The sequence below is a fragment of the Macaca fascicularis genome, chromosome 1, assembly GCF_037993035.2.
Source record: "Macaca fascicularis isolate 582-1 chromosome 1, T2T-MFA8v1.1".
In the NCBI taxonomy this organism is placed as follows: Eukaryota; Metazoa; Chordata; class Mammalia; order Primates; family Cercopithecidae; genus Macaca; species Macaca fascicularis.
In genome coordinates, this window is record NC_088375.1 from 156,476,571 (window position 1) to 156,502,959 (window position 26,389).

The 26,389-nt window shown below is 38.3% G+C and overlaps 1 protein-coding gene across 8 annotated transcripts in view; it reads right to left on the minus strand.

Moving 5' to 3' along the window:
• Positions 1-1,218: 1,218 nt before the first annotated feature.
• Positions 1,219-26,389, minus strand: part of GIPC2 (GIPC PDZ domain containing family member 2) — a 102,643-nt gene continuing 77,472 nt past the window's right edge. For 5 of the 8 annotated variants that reach the window (XM_045368439.3, XM_005542942.5, XM_074003204.1 and 2 more), the window contains one exon: positions 1,219-2,873. In XM_045368439.3, the coding sequence (XP_045224374.1) occupies positions 2,722-2,873 (152 nt within the window). In that variant the 3' untranslated portion in view covers positions 1,219-2,721. Of the gene's footprint in view, positions 2,874-21,248; positions 21,331-26,389 lie in introns of all 8 variants that reach the window. The other 3 variants (XM_005542943.5, XM_074003207.1, XM_074003205.1) reach the window with 1 other exon arrangement.

The following is a 26,389-nucleotide window of genomic DNA, read 5'->3' on the forward strand; positions in this document are numbered from 1 at the left end:
ATAATAAACAAATAGATAACATGGGACTAAATAAAGTTTTACTTGGAATATGTGTATTTGCTAAAGTTACAAGGGAAAATACTGCAAATTATATATCATTTGAAAAATTATCTCTCTTTAGTTAATTTTCAGTCACAATATTGGATATAGCAGCTCCAAATAGAGGTTACCTGATTATTGCTTTTATGTTTGAATTCTTAAAGAGTTTACATCATAATTATATAATTATATTTTTGAAACATCACAGAAACCCAACATGTACCTATTTGTAATCATCAGACTATGTACACCTGATTAGGGCTCAGCTATGTTCAAGGCCTCATCGAGCTCAACATTATCATTTGCATTTTCTGCCACAATCAAAGAAAACACATTGCGTGCTCCTAGTGGCCACTGCAAGAAGGAAGATGCTGTTTCAATAAAAGGAAATCAAGAACAAACAAAATAATCATCCTCCATTGAAAAAAAAGCCTACAAAAAAGAGAAAAGGACGGGGTCCTAAAAACATCTAGTGATGCCAATAAAATGGAATGTTTTTTAAAAAGTGATTTGTCTCACTGAAGCTGCAGAAGGGTATCCCACACTTATATGTGACTGCACTAAAAGCAGACCCTTTTTGTGCACTGAGCATTACAAAAAGGCAGAAAGCTCACAAATAGATGCATTTTCAAGTATGGGAATAAAATGACATACAGAAACTAACCTTGTTATCAGTTTAGCTATAGATATGAAAGATAAAGATATTTCAAGGAAAAACCTATTACAGGTAGTATATAGAGTACTTGGGCCCAGTTGAAGCCCAGGTAATGTGATGACAGTAATGATAATGGTCCACTGAATGCTAACAGACAAGTATAGTTACAGCTGTACAAGGATATCACAACCTTACACACAAATTCTAGAAAGATCATTGTGAAAATGACATTCCATAAATCACAGGGAATCAACACCAAGTGTGTCTTTATGCATGCCCAAAAAGGAAGGAGAAACTGACATCCATCAATAATGAACAATGACTTATTTCAAATCTAATATCTAGTGCTGATAAATTTATTTTGTTGCTGCTGTTTAAACTAGAATGTTTCTATGGGCCTCCTAAGTCATCTTATGCCTAAAAATAGTAGGTCTTTTTTTGTGTCTTTCCAAGAGAGGTAATATTAAGAATTAATAAGTATTTCAGAGCCTCCAAAACGAACTCACTAAACAAGTACCAACAAGTTACAACTTGAGCTAGATTTTATTTTCAAATGATGAGCAACAGCAATAAGAAAATCCATATTCTATAAGCTACTTTTGTTACACATTAATGACTAAAACGGCTTCTGTGCAGATTTCAAATTAATCAGACAAAGAATATCAGCTTTATGGCATTAAACTCATTTGACAAAGGAGTGGATGGTAGTAAAACTAAAGTTTTATCAGAAAACAAGAGTTATCTAAGCAACAACCCAGCAAGAAAAGAGAACTACTTCTGATTTCCTAGGATACATCCCTAACAGGTTATTATTTCCGATTACCAAGGCAGCACACAGCATTTTTCATCTAACACTTTACAAAGATGCTTGGTCACACCATGCTCTGCTGTATTAAATGATCTTTGTTGAAACCATTCATTTCCATTTCTCTTACACCTATAAAATGTCAAATAAGAGTGATAAGACAGTCATTTACCCTCAATTTTCTCTACAATGTAAGGTTTAGAGGAGTGCATTAGAACTCTAAAATAATAGACTAATATATTTTCTCAATTCTCCCTTCCTCCTTTCTTTCCACTGGAAGGAAATCTATTTCTGACAGTCTCTCTTCTAAAGTTTAAGGAACTAAAAAGTGCTGATGTTTAACCAAAAAAAAAAAAAAAAAGTTCTAAAACACTTATTTTGAATAAATATCTTTCCAAAAACTCTACAAAAAATATAAAATCTTCCCTGGAGTGCTTATAAAAGTAACATAAAAGTAGCTATGGGTGAAAAAAAGAAATAATGTTTTAAGGACTGAAAAAAATCAAATTCAAGTAGTTCTACCCTACCTACTTCTTTTTTTACCCTTCTTTTACACATGCAGAGACACAGCACAAATTTCAACCACAAGTTTTAAGAGCTTGTATAAAGAAGCATACAAGAAAATCAATCAATCTTTGTTTTACAAAAAGAGAAAGTTGGCCATAGAAATCAACATGCCACAGGAATCTTCCTTCCCTTACTCAGAAAATCAAAAAAAAAAAAAAAAAAATGCTTCTAGAACAATAAGGGGCATCATTCACCTTTCATTGCCTGAACATATCCTGTTCAAACTAGGATAACACCATGAAGATGCTATGAGGTAAATCATACTCCAATCCTAGTTTACATTAAGGTTTTGAAAAAAAAAAAACTACAAAGCTATTGAAATCAACTATTTATATGTGAAAAACAAAGCATGGGTATTAATGGAGAAGAAAATCATCTATCTAGAAATACTCCTTAAAACTTACTTTTAAAATCCTTTTGAATGAATATTACAATTTATCCTTATTTAGGTCATTTCTCTTAAGCATACTACATCAGTAACATTAAAAAGTGCCCAGAAATCAAAATTACCAAAATTATATTTCAAAGAATATATTCCATACACACGAAATTAAACCACAGTTAGTAAAGGTGTCCAAAAACAGATCTTATGGGACTTTTTAAAAAAGAAAAAAAAAGAACGATAGGTCGTTTCTTCAGAGGTGGAGTGTCTACATCATAATCCTCTTCGTTTGGCATCACCAATGACTCCCCAAACATCAAAGACAAATTCGTCTGGGAACGCAAAGTCTCCAAGAGTTTCGTCAAGCGCCACAGCAAATTCATCTGGATTAACTTTGTCCTTTCCAGCTTCAAACATTGTGGTGGCTATCAAAAATAATATTAAAAAATTAACGATAAATGAAATAGCATCAAAGGACTGAGAAAAATGGCAACAGGAAAATTATTTGCTAAAAGTAACATACATAAGTATATTTCAAATTAAATGCAAAATTAAATGCAAATTAGAACAGTAAGATACCCTCTCTCACACGCACACATCAAGGTGGCAAAGATACTTTTCAACAGTCTGTCCACTGCACCCAGGTTTGCAGCTGCTACCCTTGCCCTCTACCCAATCTTAGAGCCTGTCAGTTGGGAACCTCTGGCATTCCCAAGAGTAGAACAATATCCCCTGAAAGAAACCCTGTGGCTGTGACTAACCTTAGCAGGAAACTTAAAGAACACCCCTTCCTCAACCTCCTAATAGTCACTACTCTCCCTCCCTCCTCCACCAGTCCCCCACTCCCAGCTGAGGCGGAGTCCAGTCCTCCCTACCCAAAGACAAAAAGACAAAGGATGACAGTTTGCACTGCAGCAGTCAAGCTGGGGAGAAGCAGAGGAAGACATAAGTCCACCTGTGGAACCGAGGTACCTTTTCTGAGCCCCTCTCCAGTTTGGGATAGAACGTGAAAGTGGCGACCTTGTTCAGTTTTTCTACTAAGTTGCCTGGGTCCCATATTCTATGTCTTGGAACCAGCATCTTCAGGAGTACTTAGGACTTGCCCCAGCTGCCTGGGAGCCCAGGAGGCTCAGCAGATTTCCACTCAGCACCCTAGAAGCACCAGCAACCAGAAAGAGACTGTGTATATGTGACGTGGGACTTGGGTGAAAAACCTCCACGTGAAAGGGAAACGCCAAAGCCCCAGGGAAAAGCTCCAGCATCTCCTTTCCTTCCAGGTTAAGGATGAACTAATTCTAGTTTGCATGACTTCTCTGAATGAGCCACAGGGTCTGGAGAGACAAAAGCTATGCCTCTTCCCATCAGTTCAGTCCTAACACAAGGCAGGCTAGGAAGAAAGGGAGGAATGTGGCCTGCAGAAGGGCACCAGGATCAGAGCAGAAGTGGGGTGGGGATGTGGTGAACTGGTAGAGGGATCAAACCTCTAGTAAGGTAAGGAGGGCTTCTATATGGCCAGGCAGCCTGGCGTGGGGTAGGAGAGTACAGATGTGGTGAGGAGGGCACGGGGATGGGAGGACAGCAGCCACAGTGATGAGAGATTGGTTACACATGTGGAGATGGATCACATACACACATACATACATACACACACACATACATACAGAACAATAGGAATCAGGTTTGTCACTACTGGAGAAGGATAAATAGGGAAAGGGAGAAAATAAGAATGAACCCTATGGAATTAGAATTGTAGATATCACTGGAAACATATATATCTCCAATTAAGATGTTATAAAATACAGACATAAATGCATACACACACATGCATACACATTCCTCAGTCCTGGAAGCATGACACCCCAACAACAATGAGTACACAAAGCACCCAAATCTTGGTTCTTAAGTACCATTCTCCATTAGGAAGATTAAGACTTCCTCAGAAAATGGTAGATTCCAGGGCTGGAGCAGGCAAAGTGCAATATGAACCAAGAATATCTTGTACCAGAAAGTAAGAAAGTATCAAAAAATGATGGGAACATGTGAAAAGGACATAGACGTCAGAGTGCAAGAGTTCACACTGACCAAATCAGGGATAATTTAAACATCAAAATAAATAATGAAGGTAACAGGCAATAACGCCAGTGAATAAAACAGGAAGCCATGAATCCATAATAAAATACACAACCGACTGAAGAGATAAAGAAAAAATGAAGAAGCTGACTGATTCATAAAGGACTGTATATTTACATAGTTTTAAAATGTCTCCCCACCAATACCTATCAATGAAACAGAATAATTTTACAGTGCAGAAGCCTAACAAACACCACCTTAAGTGATCAAAGTGAACGTTCCTAACAAAAAAAATCAAAAACCTGCGCTTCCCCATAAGATGTAATGAAAAGAATACAGAATCACATTTGTGATGTTCCTGCCAAAGAGGTGTAACCTGAGTGTACTTATGAAAAAAGTATTAGACAAAGCAATGTTGAGGAACATTCCACAAAATAACTGGCTTGTACCCTCCAAAAGCATCAAGGTCATGAAAACCTAGTAAAGAACAAAGAACTATTCCAAATTGACACAACATGATAAGTAAATGCAACATGTGATTTGGAACACATTCTTTTGCTATAACAGATATTAAGGAACTTGGTGAAACGTAAATAGAATATGAATATTAAATGGCAGTAATGTATCAATGTTAATTTCATGGTTTGGGTGGTTATGTTATGGTTCAATAGGAGAATATCTTTGTTTTTAGGAAACACACACTAAAGTATTTGGGGGCAATGGGACAGCATTGAGGTAACTGACTCTCAAATAGTTCAAGAGAAAAAAGTCTTTGTGCTGTATTTGTATCTTTTCTGTAAATTTAAGATTGTTTATATATATATATATATATATATATATATATATATATGAATGGCAGTGAAGAAATAAGAGAAATTAAATCTCTTCTCTTTATTATCATCACCTCGCTCTCCATCTTGCCCCAGATCTCAGCCATTACTCAGCCTTCTTCATTTACCATCAATCTGGAAGCAAACACTTCACAAAGGAGGGAGTTCCTCAGCTGCAGCTGGAACCTCTGCTCCAGCCCAAGGGTCCTGCCAAGTTACCCAGACTCTTCCAAAGTTCCCGAGTTTATTAAAACTTTTTTGTAATGATATGTCAAGGATGGCCAGAATATACTGAAGCAAACACTCAGATACACTGGTTTGACTTCGTAAGTTTGGCTGTTGAAAAATGTTTGGCAACAAGTATCAAAAGTCGTAAAAGTGTTCGTATCCTTTGATCTACCTAGAATTTTTACTTCCGGAAATCTAGACTTCAAAAATAAAATTTTAAAAACAGAAAAGAATTTAGCATAAAGATGTTCCTACAGAATCCAAAAAAAATTCTAAAATGTAGGATCATTAAGTTACCTCTGGTATGATGAAATGTATTATGTGAAATATTTTTAAATCATTTTAAATAATGTTTATGAATAATTGATAATAACTTAGGGAAATATTTTTGTTCTAATATTTACTGAAAAAGCAGTACGTATCTTTTTATTATAATCACAACTATATTTTTATAAAAATATTTATACAGAATGACTAAATGAGGAGGTAGGTGATAATGTAATTTTAGTAAAATATTAATGGTAGAGTCTAGGTGACAGGTATATACAAAAATATTCACTAAAAAGTCTTTCAACTGTCTATCTGTTTGAAAATTACCATAGCAAAATAATGGAAGAAACCTCTATGAAGCAATGGAAGAAAACTTAGCAAAACATAGTACAAAAATTCAAAATAGAAAAAGCTTTTTTAGTGCTGTGTTTGATGCAGTAAAACTATACCTAACTTGTCATATTTATTCTGTGTGTTCATAGGTATAAGGTATATTTGGGAAATTATTTCCTAAGCCATTAAGGGATGCCTTAATGTCTGTAAGGAATGTTTCATTTCTTTCAACAGACAGTCATAGCACTATAGTTAAGAAAAGAAGAAAGCTGCCCTTAGAGTGCATTTTCACACCATCAGATAAGAAGCCAAGTGCTCAGGGAAGCAGTGCCCTGCAGCATTCCATCAGTATTTCAAACAAGCCTAGAGGTTCTGTCTGTGTCTCTCTTCTCAGAGTGTCTTGCCTTGGAGATCTTATCCACAATCCCAGGTTAAGCATGACCATGGTGCAGAGAAGTCCCAAATCTTTGCCTCCATCCCCAACTTCATTCATGAGTTCCACACACCCATTTCTGAGTAACTGATGGGCAATTCTTCCTAGGTGATCCATTAGCATCTCAAACAACATGTCCAGAAACCAAATATCACTGTGCCTTCTAAAGAAACTGCTACTCTTTCTCTTGTTTCCATCATTTTCTCTTCTCTGAGGTCTTCAGACTGTGCACCAAACACTGTCTCCCTTCATTCTACCTTTGCAACTCTAATTCAATTCTTTCCATTTCATTCCCACTGCTGCCATGTTATTTCCAAGTCCAGTCAGCAAACCACCCCACGTAGGCACATTGGACTCCCTTTCCTAAAGTACAGCTTTGATCCCACTGGGTACTGAGACAAAAGGACCATGAAGCTCCTCTCCACCTCTGAGATTATCTGTCATTCCCGTATATAAAAATATTCCATCTGGGCATAGTGGCTCATGCCCGCAGTCCCAGCTGCTAGGGAGGCTGAGGCAGGAAGATCACATGAGGCCAGAAGTTTGAGACCAGCCTGAGCAACACAGCAACATCTTGTCTCTTAAAATAATGTACTTAATTTAAAAAAATAAAATCCACCAGGCATGACAGTGCACATCTGCAGTTCCAGATACTCAGGAGGCTGAGGCAAGAGGATCACTTGAGCCCAAGAATTTGAGGCTACACTGAGCTATGATCATGCTACTTCACTCTAGCTTGCACAATAGAATGAGACCCTATCTCTTAAAAAAAGTTTTTTTTTCCTTGTGTAACCAATGTTTATCTTTAAAACTCTAAACCCTAGTGGCAGTCTAATCTATAAAACCCTTGGTTCTCACTACACTACACTACATTAATGTTGTGCTCTCATAAATCTGACCACTCAAAATGCTATCTTCGCTGCTTTCTGCCTTTGCCCAGGATAACCTCCTCCTAGCCACCAGTACCACTGTCAAAATCCTTTCTCTCCTTCAAGGCTCTCTCCTCCATGCAATACTTTGTCCACAGCTGGAAGAGATATCTCCATTCTCTAAACCCTTCTGCCAGTGTTTTTCAAGCTTAAATGCATAAGCAAATCGCCTAGGATCTTGGCACAATGCAGATTCTGGTTCAGCAGTTCTGCAGCCCTGAGATTCTGCATTTTCAACTCCCAGGCGATGCTGGTCCTCAGACAACACTTTGAATAAAAAGGTCTTGGACTGCAAATTCAACATTGCTCTGCATTGACATTTATTTTTCTGTGTATTTTTTCTCTCCTACTAACAGAATAAACTCCCAACAGATCTTGAGTAGCTTACTCAGTCTTTTATGCCCATGGTAACTAACTCAGTGTCTCATGCATAATAAATGCTAGTGAATGGGCGGTGCAAGAGAAGGGCTTGTAATTACAGTTACATACGTTTTGCACAGACACAGTTAGCATGCATTGGGGAAAGTGAAGTCCAGAACTCTGGTCTCAGCCAGGATGTAAAAGAAGAGTAGCCAGAATGTAAAGGTGAAGTATTGCTGAAGTAGAACTCCAGTTCAGAACTGTGCTTACTCTACCATTTTAACTCGTTCTCATAGGCTTTGCAGGTAGCATTTATTAAGACAATTACCTAAAGATTATAATGACATATGGGTAACACATGTTAAGGAAGAAAGCTATCTGAGGAAGAAATAAGATGCATACAGATAAAAGACATAAGAAAACATACAAACCATTCAGAAACAGAAACTAACAGTATGGATGATGCTCTTAAATGTTGGGGGAGACAATGACAAGGATGCAGATGTTCACTGATGAACACTGAATCAATTTCTCTCCCTACACACACACACACACACACACACACACACACACACACACACATCCTTCGCTATAAGAGGGAAAAAGAAACAACTTGGTACATGGTTTTTTTATACCTCAGGAAGCTCAGCAGCATTGTCTAGTGCACTAAGCCTGGGAACTCCATGTTGTAGGTCTGACCTGCACTGACTTGCAATGTCTGCTTTGGGTTTCTAGTCACAAAATGAAAGAAAATGCTGCTTCAAGATGCCCATAGTCTAACCTCACAGTCCAAAATGCATAATCTCACTCATGCATTCTGGCACAATAGAAAAGTGAAAGAAAAAAAAAAAAATCCCCACACTGCCCAGAGCTGCTGATACAGTCTAGTTATACAGCTCCACATGTTCTACCTCTATTACCACTGCCATTACAACTATTAACAGTAATAATCATTAGTGATAATCACTGAATGATAATACCTACATCCATTATTGTTTATGATGTGACAGAAACTTTATACAGATTATTTAATTTGATTCCTTGGCAACCCTATAAGATTATTTTTATTATGACCCTCTTATAGATGTGAAAATTAGGATTCTAAGTTTAATAATTTCCCCAAGGGTCAAAGCTCCAAACTAATAAAATTAGGACTCATGCTCCCTGTGAATTCACTCCTTTTGTGACTCTCAACAGACATTTACCAAGTACTTACTCTCAGAGAGGTACTGTGGTAAGAGCTGGGACTAAAACTGAGTAAGATATGGTATCTGCCTTCAAGAAACACCTGATCTTGTAGAAGAACAAAAAACACCCATTACACAGCTACATAATTGTGCTGGAAATACTGCATGTAATACAGCGCTCTATACATCTTTTAAAAACCAGTAATTTGCTACATGAATTCAAAAATGGAGCATGCAACTAAATATGTTATATATTTTTCCTAATGCATAAAGTATAAACATCACTTTTTTGTTTTATTTCTCATCCTCAGCTGGGTTTGGTAAGCATAGCTTTTAAGACATCTTTACAGGATAAGTAAATGGTAAAATTTGTCCTTTTTGATAAAATATTATAGCTCTGATTTAAGAGAAAAGCAAAAGAAACTTCAGCAAAATAAAACACTTTTTATAAAGATATAGCATATTAACATAAGATAGCTACTAAGATTATTTTCATCTATTGATTACAATAAAATTTCAATATACTGCAATAATAAATCTGAATGCAATCTGGCAAAAAATATTCCAGTAAAAGAGTATTATTTTCTTACAGTATAATGTTTAGAAACACATGAGAAAAAAAAGAAAAAAATAGATTTTAAAAAATAGTAAAATTAATCCCTGCTACTTGGGAGGGTGATGCAGGGAGATTGCTTGAGTCCAGAATTTTCAGATTAGCCTGGGCAACATAGTGAGACCCCATCTCAAAAAGAATTTTTTTAATTGGAAAGAGAATTTTTTTTTACCACATATAGCAGCTAAGTGCTGACCTCTAGTGGCCATTTTTACTACTGTCACTGAACTACATTTACATTATTATTAATGACAAACCTGTGTTGGTGATACAGATCAACATATAATTTCCATTAACTTTTTAAACAAACAGAACATTTAAATATAAAATATTACTTTATGGCTAAAAATCTTGGTATCAAAGTTTCAGAAATCTTAGTTTTTAACTCATTAGGTGACTTTGGCAAGTTATCAAACTTCTCTGAATTTCAATTTTCAAATCTATAAAATGGCAAATAGCAGGATGTAAAGATTAGTCATCATTATTGTTAGTTTAATCATGAAATATGCCACTACATCTCATTCTATGGAAGGTCTTCGGGCCTTACTTTTCCTAAGACTTTTTATAAATATCAACGCTTTTCAAACAACTCACAAGTCAAACATCAAAAATGCAGTCAATGTAGAATATTTTCTAACGAAAATTTCTAAAACTTCATTGGCTTTATCTGAAAACAATGACTTTCTACAGTGTTCACTGTTTTGAATTCACTATAAAAAGAAAGTAATCTGGCCGGGCCTGGTGGCTCATGCCTGTACTTGTAGCACTTTAGGAGGCCAAGGCAGGCAGATTGCAAAGTCAGGGGTTCGAGACCAATCTGGTCAACGTGGTGAAACCCCATCTCTACTAAAAGTACAAAAAATTAGCTGGACAAGGTGGCAGTCACCTATAATTCCAGCTATTCAGGAGGCTGAGGCAGGAGAATGGCTTGAACCGGGAGGTGGAGGTTGCGGTGAGCAAGATTGTGCCACTGCACTCCAGCCTGGGTGACAGAGCAAGACTCCATCTCAAAGAAAAAAAGAAAGTGATCTTAGGAAGAAAGGAGAAATGTAATTCTCACTATTAAAACACCATTAGCGGTTCCAAGATGGCCGCACAGGAATAGCTCCAGTCTACAGCTCCCAGAGTGAACAACACAGAAGATGGGTGATTTCTGCATTTCCAACTGAGGTACTGGGTTCATCTCACTGGTGCTTGTCAGAGAGTGGGTGCAGGACAGTGGGTGCAGCCCACCGAGCGTGAACCAAAGCAGGGAGAGGCATCGCAAGCGCAAGGGTTTAGGGAATTCCCTTTCCTAGCCAAGGGAAGCAGTGACAGACGGCACCTGGAAAATCAGGTCACTCTCACCCTAATACTGCGCTTTTCCAATGGTCTTAGCAAATGACACACCAGGAGATTATATCCCGCACCTGGCTCGGAGGGTCCCATGCCCACGGAGCCTTGCTCATTGCTAGCACAGCAGTCTGAGATCGAACTACAAGACCTCAGCGAGGCTGGGGGAGGGGCGCCTACCATTGCTGAGGCTTAAATAGTAAAGTGACGGGAAGCTCAAACTGGGTGGAGCCCACCACAGCTCAAGGAGGTCTGCCTGTCTCTGTAGACTCCACCTCTGCAGGCAGGGCATAGCTGAAAAAAAGGCAGCAGAAACTTCTGCAGACTTAAACATCCCTGTCTGACAGTTTTGAACACAGTAGTGGTTCTCCCAGCATGGAGTTTGAGATCTGAGAATGGACAGACTGCCTCCTCAAGTGGGTCCCTGACCCCTGAGTAGCCTAACTGGGAGGCACCTCCCAGTAGGGGCTGACTGACACCTCATATGGCCAGATGCCCCACTGAGACGAAGTTTCCAGAGGAACGATCAGACAGCAACATTTGCCATTCTGCAATATTTGTTGTTCTGCAGCCTCCGCTGGTGATACACAGGCAAACAGGGTCTGGAGTGGACCTGCAGCAAACTCCAACAGACCTGCAGCTGAGGCTCCTGACCGTTAGAAGGAAAACTAACAAGCAGAAAGGACATCTACACCAAAACCCCATCTGGACGTCATCATCATCATCAAAGATCAAAGGTAGATAAAACCACCAAGTTGGGGAGAAACCAGAGCAGAACAGCTGAAAATCCTAAAAATCAGAGTGCCTCCTCTCCTCCAAAGGAATGCAGTTCCTCACCAAAAACGGAACAAAGCTGGATGGAGAATGACTTTGACGAGTTGAGAGAAGAAGGCTTCAGATGATCGGTAATAACAAACTTCTCCAAGCTAAAGGAGGATATTCAAACCCATTGCAAAGAAGCTAAAAACCTTGAAAAAAGATTAGACGAATGGCCAACTAGAATAAACAGTGTAGAGAAGACCTTAAATGACCTGATGGAGCTGAAAACCATGGCATGAGAAGTACATGATGCATGCACAAGCTTTAGTAGCTGATTTGATCAAGTGGAAGAAAAGGTATTAGTGATTGAAGATCAAATGAATGAAATGAAGCGAGAAGTTTAGAGAAAAAAAGTAAAAAGAAACGAACAAAACCTCCAAGAAATATGGGACTATGTGAAAAGATCAAATCTACGTCTGACTGGTGTACCTGAAAGTGATGGGGAGAATGGAACCAAGTTGGAAAACACTCTTTAGGATAGTATCCAGGAGAACTTCCCCAACCTGGCAAGGCAGGCCAACATTCAAATTCAGGAAATACAGAGAATGCCATAAAGATACTCCTCGAGAAGAGCAACTCCAAGACACACAATTGTCAGATTCACCAAGGTTGAAATGAAGGAAAAAATGTTAAGGGCAGCCAGAGAGAAAGGTCGGGTTACCCACAAAGAGAAGCCCATCAGACTAACAGTGGATCTCTCAGCAGAAACTCTACTACCCAGAAGAGAGTGGGGGGCCAATATTCAACATTATTAAATAAAAGAATTTTCAACCCAGAATTTCATATCCAGCCAAACTAAGCTTCATAAGCCAAGGAGAAATAAAATCCTTTACAGACAAGCAAATGCTGAGAGATTTTGTCACACCAGGCCTGCCTTACAAGAGCCCTTAAAGGAAGCACTAAACATGGAAAGGAACAACCAGCACCAGCCACTGCAAAAACATGCCAAATTGTAAAGACCATCGATGCTAGGAAGAAACTGCATCAACAAATGAGCAAAATAACCAGCTAACATTATAATGACAGGATCAAATTCACACATAACAATATTAACCTTAAATGTAAATGGGCTAAATGCCCCAATTAAAAGACACAGACTGGCAAATTGGATAGAGAGTCAAGACCCATCAGTGTGCTGTATTCAGGAGACCCATCTCACGTGCAGAGACACACATAGGCTCAAAATAGAGGGATGGAGGAAGATCTACAAAGCAAATGGAAAACAAAAAAAAAGCACAGGTTGCCATCCTAGTCTCTGATAAAACAGACTTTAAACCAACAAAGATCAGAAGAGACAAAGAAGGCCATTACACAATGGTAAGGGATCAATTCAACCAGAAGAGCTAACTATCCTAAATATATATGCACCCAATACAGGAGCACTCAGATTCATAAAGCAAGTCCTTAGAGACTGACAAAGAGACTCAGACTCTCACACAATAATAATGGGAGACTTTAACACCCCACTGTCAACATTAGACACATCAACGAGACAGAAAATTAACAAGGATATCCAGGAATTGAACTCAGCTCTGCACTAAGCAGACCTAACAGACATCTACAGAACTCTCCACCCAAATCAACAGAATATACATTTTTCTCAGCACCATATTGCACTTATTCGAAAATTGACCGCATAGTTGGAAGTAAAGCACTCCGCAGCAAATGTAAAAGAACAGAAATTATAACAAACGGTCTCTCAGACCACAGTGCAATCAAACTAGAACTCAGGATTAACAAACTCACTCAAAACCACTCAACTACATGGAAACTGAACAGCCTGCTCCTGAATGACTATTGGGTACATAATTAAATAAAGACAGAGATAAAGATGTTCTTTGAAACCAATGAGAACAAAGATACAACATACCAGAATCTCTGGGACACATTTAAAGCAGTGTGTAGAGGGAAATTTATAGCACTAAATGCCCACAAGAGGGAGCAGGAAAGATCTAAAATTGACACCCTAGCATCACAATTAAAAGAACTAGAGAAGCAAGAGCAAACACATTCAAAAGCTAGCAGAAGGCAACAAATAACTAAGATCAGAGCAGAACTGAAGGAGATAGAGACACAAAAAACCCTTCAAAAAATCAATGAATCCAGGAGCTGGTTTTTTGAAAAGATCAACAAAATTGACAGACCACTAGCAAGACTAATAAAGAAGAAAAGAGAGAAGAATCAAATAGACGCAATAAAAAAATGACAAAGGGGATATCACCACCAATCCCACAGAAATACAATCTACCATCAGAGAATACTATAAACACCTCTATGCAAATAAACCAGAGAATCTAGAAGAAACGGACAAATTCCTGGACACATACACCCTCCCAAGACTAAACCAGGAAGAATTTGAATCCCTGAATAGACCAATAACAGGCTCTGAAATTGAGGCAATAATTCATAGCCTACCAACCAAAAAAAGTCCAAGACCAGATGGATTCATGTCTGAATTCTACCAGAGATACAAGGAGGAGCTGGTACTGCTCCTTCTGAAACTATTCCAATCAATAGAAAAAGAGGGAATCCTCCTTAACTCATTTTATGAGGCCAGCATCATCCTGATACCAAAGCCTGGGAGAGACACAACAACAAAAGAGAATTTTAGACCAATATCCCTGATGAACATCAATGCGAAAATCCTCAATAAAATACTGGCAAGCCAAATCCAGCAGCACATCAAAAAGCTTAATCACCACGATCAAGTTGGCTTCATTCCTGGGATGCAAGGCTGGTTCAACATATGCAAAGCAATAAACATAATCCATCATAAACAGAACCAAAGACAAAAACCACATGATTATCTCAATAGACACAGAAAGGGCCTTTGACAAAATTCAACAGCCCTTCATGCTAAAACCTCTCAATAAATTAGGTATTAATGGGATGTATCTCAAAATAATAAGAGCTATTCATGACAAACCCACAGCCAATATCATACTGAATGGGCAAAAACTGGAAGCATTGCCTTTGAAAACTGGCAAAGACAGGGATGCCCTCTCTCACCACTCCTATTCAACATAGGGTTGGAAGTTCTGGCCAGGACAATCAGGCAGGAGAAAGAAATAAAGGGAATTCAATTTGGAAAAGAGGAAGTCAAACTGTCCCTGTTGCAGACAACATGACTGTATATTTACAAAACCCCATCATTTCAGCCCAAAATCTCCTTAAGCTGATAAGCAACTTCAGCAAAGTCTCAGGATACAAAATCAATGTGCAAAACTCACAAGCATTCTTATACACCAATAACAAACAAACAGAGAGCCAAATCATGAGTGAACTCCCATTCACAATTGCTTCAAAGAGAATAAAATACCTAGGAATCCAACTTACAAGGGATGTAAAGGACCTCTTCAAGGAGAACTACAAACCACTGCTCAGTGAAATCAAAGAGGACACATCAAATGGAAGAACATTCCATGCTCATGGAAACGAAGAATCAATATCATGAAAATGGCCATACTGCCCAAGGTAATTTATAGATTCAATGCCATCCCCATTAAGCTACCAATGACTTTCTTCACAGAATTGGAAAAAACTACTTTAAAGTTCACATGGAACCAAAAAGAGCCCGCGTTGCCAAGACAATCCTAAGCCAAAAGAATAAAGCTAGAGGCATCACACTACCTGACTTCAAACTATACTCCAAGGCCACAGTAACCAAAACAGCATGGTACTGGTACCAAAACAGATATATAGACCAATGAAACAGAAGAGAGCCCTCAGAAATAATACCACACATCTACAACTATCGGATCTTTGACAAACCTGACAAAACAAGAAATGGGGAAAGGATTTCCTATTTAATAAATGGTGCTGGAAAAATTGCTAGCCATATGCAGAAAGCTGAAATTGGATCCATTCCTCATACAAAAATTAATTCCAGATGGATTAAAGACTTAAATGTTAGACATAAAACCATAAAAACCCTTGAAGAAAACCTAGGCAATACCATTCAGGACATAGGCACGGGCAAGGACTTCATGTCTAAAACACCAAAAGCAATGGCAACAAAAGCCATAATTGACAAATGGGATCTCATTAAACTAAAGAGCTTCTGCACAGCAAAAGAAACTACCATCAGAGCGAACAGGCAACCTACAGAATGGGAGAAAATTTTTGCAATCTACCCATCTGACAAAGGGCTAATATCCAGAACCTACAAAGAACTCAAACAAATTTACAAGAAAAAAACAACCCCATCAAAAAGTGGGCGAAGGATATGAACAGACATTTCTCAAAAGAAGATATGTATGCAGCCAACACACACATGAAAAAATGCTCATCATCACTCGCCATCAGAGAAATGCAAATCAAAACCACAATGAGATACCATCTCACACCAGCTAGAATGGCGATCATTAAAAAGTCAAGAAACAACAGGTGCTGGAGAGAATGTGGAGAAAAAGGAACACTTTTACACTGTTGGTGAGACTGTAAACTAGTTCAACCACTGTGGAAGACAGTGTGGTGATTCCTCAAGGATCTAGAACTAGAAATACCATTTCACCCATCCATCCCATTACTGGGTATATACCCAAAGGATTATAAATCATGCTGCTATAAAGACACACACACACGTATGTTTATTGAAGCACTATTCACAATAGCAAAGACTTGGAATCAACCCAAATGTCCATCAGTGACAGACTGGATTAAGAAAATGTGGCACATATACACCATGGAATACTATGCAGCCATAAAAAAGGATGAGTTCATGTCCTTTAAAGGGACATGGATGCAGCTGGAAACCATCATTCTCAGCAAACTATCGCAAGAACAGAAAACCAAACACCGCATGTTCTCACTCATAGGTGGGAACTGAACAATGAGATCACTTGGACACCGGAAGGGGAACTTCACACACCGGGGCCTGTCGTGGGGAGGGGGAAGGTGGGAGAGCTAGCATTAGGAGATATACCTAATGTAAATGACGAGTTAATGAGTGCAGCACAGCAACATGGCACATGTATACATATGTAACAAACCTGTATGTTGTGCACATGCACCCTAAAACTTAAAGTATAATAAAAAAAAATAAAATAAATGAAACACCATTACTGCATACTTTTTCAAGAGCTATAACAGACTTCGTATCTGCTCCAAAAGCAAAGCCGTAAAATTTTTAAAAAGAAAAGATGTTATAGAATAAATGACTTAGAAACAATCAATCTTCTTTTCACACATCTCAGGATCTCAATATATTTGAAATGCTAAAATTCTAAAGTTGCTTGGATGATCTCCAAACTCCTAAACTGGTATCATCAGAAAACATTATAATTCTATATACAACTTACACAGTTTCCTTAAACATTCAGGAAGAAACTTGTATGATACAACTTTATACTGAGTTAGGTCAAGACTATATGAGGCCTTATAGGATTCAACGTCTTTTAGAACGTTTATTTTTTTCATGGATAACATCCCAAGGTGACCTATGTTGACACTGGTTGGTAGAAAAGTCATAGTTCACAACTAAACTTTACAATCAAATGCAGCACTTTCATCTTCAGGATTACTCTCTACAAAAATTCATTTAAATTGCCAGGCATGGTGGCTCACGCCTGTAATTTCAGCACTCTGGGAGGCTGAGGCAAGTGGATCACCAGATCAGGAGATAGAGACCATCCTGGCTAACATGGTGAAACCCCGTCTCTACTAAAAATACAAAAAATTAACCGGGCATGGTGGCAGGTGCCTGTAGTCCCAGCTACTCGGGAGGCTGAGGCAGGAGAATGGTGTGAACCTGGGAGGCGGAGCTTGCAGTGAGCCGAGATCGCACCACTGCACTCAAGCCTGGGCGACAGAGCAAGACTCCATCTCAAAAAAAAAAAATTCATTTAAATTATTTTCCATTTTCAAATAATAAAACCTCTTAATCCTTTTTTGAGGATAGTGTTCTAAGACACGTTGTTGCCATATTACTTTTTAAATTTTTAAAATATATACTTACATTAATACAGAAAAATATGATGTTAATGTAATTTGCATTAAGAATATTTCTGAAAGCTAAGAAATACTGATAATATTTATACATGTAAATATATTTGCCTGTTAAATCAGTACCACACTTGTAATTTATATTTCATGCTAATCAGATCTGAATAATGAAAGAAATTCCTTATTTAACAATGGTTTGCATTCTTCAAATAATTACACTTTACCTCCCTAGGTAACTGACCACATTGCTAATCATGTGTAATGATAATGGCTTTTAATGTCAATTAGAGGAATTTGTTACAGATGACTAATTCACTTTACAAAGAAATTTCTAGTTAATTTACAAAGAATTTGTAAGGAATGTTTAGTGCCCTGAATTTCCTTTTTTTAAGCTGCATTTTCTTTTTTTCCTTTTTTTTTATTTACTTATTTGTTTTTGTTTTTTTAGAGACAGGATCTCACTCTGTAGCCCAGTCTAAAGTGCAGTGGCACCATCCTAGCTCACTGCAGCTTCAAACTCTTGGACTCAAGCAATCCTCCAGCCTCAGACTCTCAAGTGGCTAGGACTTCAGGTGCACGCCACCATGCCTGGCTAATTTTTTTTTTTTTACTAGAGACAGGGTCTCATCTCACTACGTTGCCCAAGCTGGTCTCTTTTAGGGTTAGTTTTAGGGTTAGGGCCTCAAGCCAAATATATATGCCTATAAGCAATACTACATCATATCTCTGTTACTGTACGTGAGCATAAATACACCTATGCATATGTGTGTATGTATATGTAAAAATTCATGAATACATACATGTATTTGCTTCCCTCCCATATGGGAAAATACCATTAAAGAATGGCCCACAGCCCAAGACTGTTGTACAAATAAACATTTCTATTCTAAATTTGATTTATGTACATGTTGATGCCTCTAGTTATATGTTACATATTTCCTTATATGTCTAAAAGTATTCATGTTTATGTGTATGTTTGTCTTTATTCCTAGTTAGATCTTTTCCTAGGTCCTGTGTCTGTGATTCACTCCAGACCATAGCATGGATTCTATTGTTCCTTGAGAGGGGCAGTTTCAAAACAGGAGACTGAGGCTGGGCTCAGCAGCTCAACGACTGTAATTCCAACACTTTGGGAAATCAAGGCAAGAGAATGGCTTGAGCCCAGGAGTTCAAGACCAGCCTAGGTAACACAGGTAGACACCATCTCTACAAAAATTAAAATTAAAAAAATTAGCCAGGCAAAAGGATTGGAAGGAGAAGTTGTCAGACGTTGGTTTTCAGCTTTAACTTCCTGTCTGCACAGAGGAAAAAAGAATCTATAGGAAAATTTTACATTTTTCTCCAAGGAGCAAGGAACAAACTACCAATGTTTTTAAGTTGCAGACAGCATCTGTATATCCAGTACATAAATTTTATTTTAAAAGTTCACTCAGGGCCGGCAATGATGGCTCATACCTGCAATCTCTCCCTGCACTTTGAGAGGTCAAGACAGGGGGATCACTTGAGCCTGAGCAACATAGCAAGACCCCATCTCTGCCAAAAAAAAATCATTTTTGAAAAATAAAATAAATAGCCAGGTATGGAGGCACACATCTGGGGTCCTAGCTACATGGGAGGCTGAGGTAGGAGAAGGGCTTGGGCCCAGGAATCAAGGCTGCAGTGAACTATGATTATGTCACTGCACTCCAGCCTGGGTGACAGAGGAGATCCTGTCTCAAAAATTAAAAAATAAAAGTTCACATAGGCAAGAGAGAAAATAAGAACAGATTCTGTTAAATAAAATTTATAGGAAGTGATTGGTTTGGACTGAGCTCCTGTACTAGGCCTAACAGACCAAACCAAAATGGAGTTACTCATGCTGAAGTTCCACTCACTAAGCCAAACTAAGTTGTTTATCTGACCTTCCATGAAATCAGGAGAAAGAGAGGTAATAGCCAAATCCCCAGATGGGCCAGTTTTAGCTGGCATGATAAGGAAATTCCCTCTGGTTTCACCTTTACAAAGAAAGTAACCTTGCAATGAGAATCCACTCTTTGTTCTGTTTCTGCTTTCTTCAGCCATTTTCTGACTATAGAGTCAACCTCCTCTGCTCAGCTCATCAGAGCACTCATTTTGAGGTGTTGCCTGATACTAGAGTTGCAAATAAAAGCCAGTTGAGATTTTTAAGCTAAACTTGTTTTGTTTTTGGTAATTCTAAAAGGAAAATGGAAAATGAGTGGAAGTAGAAAAGAATAAATGGGCTTCAAACACTCTACTTGCTAGTGGATAAACAAAATAGTCAAGTTTTTACCTTTAAAAAATGTATAAAGTACCTGATTCAAATGCATACCTGTGAATGCATGCAGACATAAACCTCCACACTGGAGTGTACATTTACTTCCTTTTCTCTACCCAGCATGCAACTGCCCTACTTAGTGGGCATTTATCTTGCTTCTGCATGAGAAGGGTCAGGCCTTTTCACACTCTTGACCCTTGTATTTCAGAGTCACTCTCAGTTCCAGAGCATTCAACCCAGACCTAACCATTCTCCTGGCCTCAGGGACTGGCTCACTTGAGCCAATCAGACCAACCAGAAACAATATTGGGCATTTTGTTTGAATGATTTGGAAGAGGTCCTTCCTCCTTCTCATTGTGCTTGATGCCATGAGGATGTAGGGGCTGGAGCAATGGCAGTCATTTTGGCCCCATGAGGGAGAGATTGAAGCTGCCAGGGGATACCACAGGGGCCTGAAATGAAGCCAGGACTGAGAGAAGAGAAATCACATCCTGATGACACCATGAAAACTCAGGATCCAGCCATTCTTGAAGCCAAGGTCTAGCTCTGGACTTTTCAATTATAAGAACCAATAAGTTTCTCATTTTTTGTTTCCTTAAGCCAGTTGGAATTAGGGTTTTTTGTTTGGTCTTTGTTTTGGTCATTTGCAACTGGTAGAGTCTTAACTGATAAATCAAGACCCTGACAGCCTAATGATGACACAAGAAATACACAGAAATTCAACTGTTCAACTGCCCTTCTCAGTCATATGCCAAGTTTGTCCTCTTTCTTCATATTTCTAATTCTTTGTTCATAGGGCTTAGTAACCCTGTTAAAGGGTGCAATTTAATCAATGTACATCTGACATATCAAATAATAATGCCTTTTATATGTATCATCTACAAAATTTATTTTATGTATATTTTCTAAATCCAAAAAAACAACACTAAAGGAGATAGTAGTCACAGTTTAATGACTAAGAACTAACTAAAATGTTTTAAAGTTTACTTGGCACTAAGACCTTATAGCTGGGGTGAGGGCCAGGTCTTCTTTTCAATATTATCTTTATGTCCATTATTCTTTTCATCACACCACAAATATTTTTATCTTCAAAAGTATAATTGGCTATATGTACAAATAAGACATAAACATTAAGCAGATTAAGAGATACAAGACTTTTTAAAATAGTATAATCTTACCTAAATCAATATCTCGAATTCCCATGTACAATTCAAGAACATCATCAATCTTTTCAATTGCCTTTGCTTTGGTTTCAGAAGGCTTTATCAAAAAAGAGAGAAATAAGATATTATATAACAAAATCTCTTGATTGTCAGGGCATACACAAGAGAAAGTCTGATGTGGAGCCAGTTCATGATTGTGTACTTCAGCTAATTTTAATGGAAATATATCTAGAATGTGCTCTGTAACTAAATACATATCAATACAGTAAATACTTATTTTTAGTGTCTGCACTAAGAGTTATGGATTCGAAAAAGAAAAGCCAGGAACACCATCCCCAAGTAGCTAACAATCTAGAAGAGGAAACAGATGTGAAAATAAATAACATGTAACAGTTTTTAAAGGATATAAAACTTACAGAAGCATCACAGGGAAGGAAGCAAATTTATATCGCTAACAGTCATGGAAGACTTCAGAAAGAAGGTGACTTGGCTGAGCACAGTGGCTTTTGCCTGTAATCCCAGCACTTTGGAAGGCTGAGGTGGGAGAGTTGCTTCAGCCTAGGAGTTCAAGACCAGCCCAGGCAACATGGTGAGACTCCATCTCCACAAAAAAAAAAAAAAAAAAAAAAAAAAAAAAATCAATTAATTAAAATAATTAGCTGGGTGTGGTGGCACATGCTTATAATCTCAGCCACGTGGGAGGCTAAAATGGGAGGATCACTTGAGCCTGAGAGGTCTAGACAAGCCTGGGTAATATGGCAAGATTCTCTCTCTACCAGTTAATTAATTTAATTAAAAAGTAACCAGGTGTGGTGGTATGCACCTTTAGTCCCAGCCACTCAGAAGGCTAAAGTGAGAAGATCACTTAAGCCCAGGATAATGAGACTGTAGTGAGCCATAATTCTGCCACTGCACTCCAGCCTGACAAAAGGGCAAGACTCTGTCTCAGAAAAAAAGAAGGATGTCTTAAGAACTGCGGTGGGTTTTGTTTTTTGTTTTGTTTTGTTTTGTCTTCTTTTGTTTTGTTTTGTTTTGTTTGAGACAAAGTCTCCTTCTGTTGTCCAGGCTGAAGTGCAGTGGTGTGATCTCAGTTCACTGCAACCTCTGCCTCCCAAGTAGCTGGGATTACAGGCGTGCACTACCACGCCCAGCTAATTTTTTGTATTTTTTTAGTAGAGACGGGGTTTTCACCATGTTGGCCAAGCTGGTCTCGAATTCCTGGACTCAAGTGATCCGCCCACCTTGGCCTCCTAAAGTGCTGGGATTACAGGCGTGAGCCACCACGCCCAGCCAAGAACTGTGTTTTCAATGATGAAGAGGAGATAAGCAGGAGAGGACACTTCAAGCAGGATGTAATAGATAGGCAAAGTCTAAGTAAGGTCAGAGAGTCATGTTAGAGGGATGCCAGAAGTCCCATGTAGCTGGAGAACACAGTGACAAATACGACTAGATCTTGAGGGGTCCTGTGTACCATGAAAAGGATTTTGGTCTTTATTGTGCAGGCTGGAGTCTTCAAACTTTTGATGGCTCATCCCAATAGTAAAACATTTCTGAACAAATACCCTTATTGTGTATTTTTAACTTTATTGTATGTATTGTTTACAATTTACAAATGTATTACCGTATTAATATATTGTATACATTATAAAAATACACCAAAAAATGAAATTTTATAAGAATGAGATGATAAAATAATATTTTTAAGATCATTTTTGTGTTATGTATTTTTTTTTCAATGAACTTTTTTTTTATTATTATTATTATACTTTAAGTTGTAGGGTACATGTGCATAAAGTGCAGGTTTGTTACATATGTATACTTGTGCCATGTTGCTGTGCTGCACCCATCAACTCGTCATTTACATCAGGTATAACTCCCAATGCAATCCCTCCCCCCACCCCCCTCCCCATGATAGGCCCCAGTGTGTGATGTTCCCCTTCCTGAGTCCAAGTGATCTCATTGTTCAGTTCCCACCTATGAGTGAGAACATGCGGTGTTTGGTTTTCTGTTCTTGTGATAGTTTGCTAAGAATGATGGTTTCCAGCTGCATCCATGTCCCTACAAAGGACACAAACTCATCCTTTTTGATGGCTGCATAGTATTCCATGGTGTATATGTGCCACATTTTCTTAATCCAATCTGTCACTGATGGACATTTGGGTTGATTCCAAGTCTTTGCTATTGTGAATAGTGCTGCAATAAACATACGTGTGTGTGTGTCTTTATAGCAGCATAATTTATAATCCTTTGGGTATATACCCAGTAATGGGATGGCTGGGTCATATGGTACATCTAGTTCTAGATCCTTGAGGAATCGCCATACTGTTTTCCATAATGGTTGAACTAGTTTACAATCCCACCAACAGTGTAAAAGTGTTCCTATTTCTCCACATCCTCTCCAACACCTGTTGTTTCCTGACTTTTTAATGATCGCCATTCTAACTGGTGTGAGATGGTATCTCATTGTGGTTTTGATTTGCATTTCTCTGATGGCCAGTGATGATGAGCATTTTTTCATGTGTCTGTTGGCTGTATGAATGTCTTCTTTTGAGAAATGTCTGTTCATATCCTTTGCCCACTTTTTGATGGGGTTGTTTGCTTTTTTCTTGTAAATTTGTTTGAGTTCTTTGTAGGTTCTGGATATTAGCCCTTTGTCAGATGAGTAGATTGCAAAAATTTTCTCCCATTCTGTAGGTTGCCTGTTCACTCTGATGGTAGTTTCTTTTGCTGTGCAGAAGCTCTTTAGTTTAATGAGATCCCATTTGTCAATTTTGGCTTTGGCTGCCATTGCTTTTGGTGTTTTAGACATGAAGTCTTTGCCCATGCCTATGTCCTGAATGGTACTACCTAGGTTTTCCTCTAGGATTTTTATGGTATTAGGTCTAACATTTAAGTCTCTAATCCATCTTGAATTAATTTTCGTATAAGGAGTAAGGAAAGGATCCAGTTTCAGCTTTCTACTTATGGCTAGCCAATTTTCCCAGCACCATTTATTAAATAGGGAATCCTTTCCCCATTTCTTGTTTCTCTCAGGTTTGTCAAAGATCAGATGGCTGTAGATGTGTAGTATTATTTCTGAGGGCTCTGTTCTGTTCCATTGGTCTGTATCTCTGTTTTGATACCAGTACCATGCTGTTTTGGTTACTGTAGCCTTGTAGTATAGTTTGAAGTCAGGTAGCGTGATGCCTCCAGCTTTGTTCTTTTGACTTAGGATTGTCTTGGAGATGCGGGCTCTTTTTTGGTTCCATATGAACTTTAAAGCAGTTTTTTCCAATTCTGTGAAGAAACACATTGGTAGCTTGATGGGGATGGCATTGAATCTATAAATTACCTTGGGCAGTATGGCCATTTTCACGATATTGATTCTTCCTATCCATGAGCATGGTATGTTCTTCCATTTGTTTATGTCCTCTTTTATTTCACTGAGCAGTGGTTTGTAGTTCTCCTTGAAGAGGTCCTTTACATCCCTTGTAAGTTGGATTCCTAGGTATTTTATTCTCTTTGAAGCAATTGTGAATGGAAGTTCATTCCTGATTTGGCTCTCTGTTTGTCTGTTACTGGTGTATAAGAATGCTTGTGATTTTTGCACATTAATTTTGTATCCTGAGACTTTGCTGAAGTTGCTTATCAGCTTAAGGAGATTTTAGGCTGAGACAATGGGGTTTTCTCAATATACAATCATGTCATCTGCAGACAGGGACACTTTGACTTCTTCTTTTCCTAACTGAATACCCTTGATTTCTTTCTCTTGCCTAATTGCCCTAGCCAGAACTTCCAACACTATGTTGAATAGGAGTGGTGAGAGAGGGCATCCCTGTCTTGTGCCAGTTTTCAAAGGGAATTTTTCCAGTTTTTGCCCATTCAGTATGATATTGGCTATGGGTTTGTCATAAATAGCTCTTATTATTTTGAGGTACGTTCCATCAATACCGAATTTATTGAGCGTTTTTAGCATGAAGGGCTGTTGAACTTTGTCAAAAGCCTTTTCTGCATCAATTGAGATAATCATGTGGTTCTTGTCTTTGGTTCTGTTTATATGCTGGATTATGTTTATTGATTTGCGAATGTTGAACCAGCCTTGCATTCCAGGGATGAAGCCCACTTGATCATGGTGGATAAGCTTTTGGATGTGTTGCTGAATCCGGTTTGCCAGTATTTTATTGAGGATTTTTGCATCGATGTTCATCAGGGATATTGGTCTAAAATTCTCTTTTTTTGTTGTGTCTCTGCCAGGCTTTGGTATCAGGATGATGTTGGCCTCATAAAATGAGTTAGGGAGGATTCCCTCTTTTTCTATTGACTGGAATAGTTTCAGAAGGAATGGTACCAACTCCTCCTCGTACCTCTGGTAGAATTCAGCTGTGAATCCATCTGGTCCTGGACTTTTTTTGGTTGGTAGGCTATTAATTATTGCCTCAATTTCAGAGCCTGCTATTGGTCTATTCAGGGATTCAACTTCTTCCTGGTTTAGTCTTGGAAGAGTGTAAGTGTCCAGGAAATTATCCATTTCTTCTAGATTTTCCAGTTTATTTGCGTAGAGGTGTTTATAGTATTCTCTGATGGTAGTTTGTATTTCTGTGGGGTCGGTGGTGATATCCCCTTTATCATTTTTAATTGCGTCGATTTGATTCTTCTCTCTTTTCTTCTTTATTAGTCTTGCTAGTGGTCTGTCAATTTTGTTGATCTTTTCAAAAAACCAACTCCTGGATTCATTGATTTTTTGGAGGGTTTTTTGTGTCTCTATCTCCTTCAGTTCTGCTCTGCTCTTAGTTATTTCTTGCCTTCTGCTAGCTTTCGAATGTGTTTGCTCTAGCTTCTCTAGTTCTTTTAATTGTGATGTTAGAGTGTCAATTTTAGATTTTTCCTGCTTTCTCTTGTGGGCATTTAGTGCTATAAATTTCCCTCTACACACTGCTTTAAATGTGTCCCAGAGATTCTGGTATGTTGTATCTTTGTTCTCATTGGTTTCAAAGAACATCTTTATTTCTGCCTTCATTTCGTTATGTACCCAGTAGTCATTCAGGAGCAGGTTGTTCAGTTTCCATGTAGTTGAGTGGTTTTGATTGAGTTTCTTAGTCCTGAGTTCTAGTTTGATTGCACTGTGGTCTGAGAGACAGTTTGTTATAATTTCTGTTCTTGTACATTTGCTGAGGAGT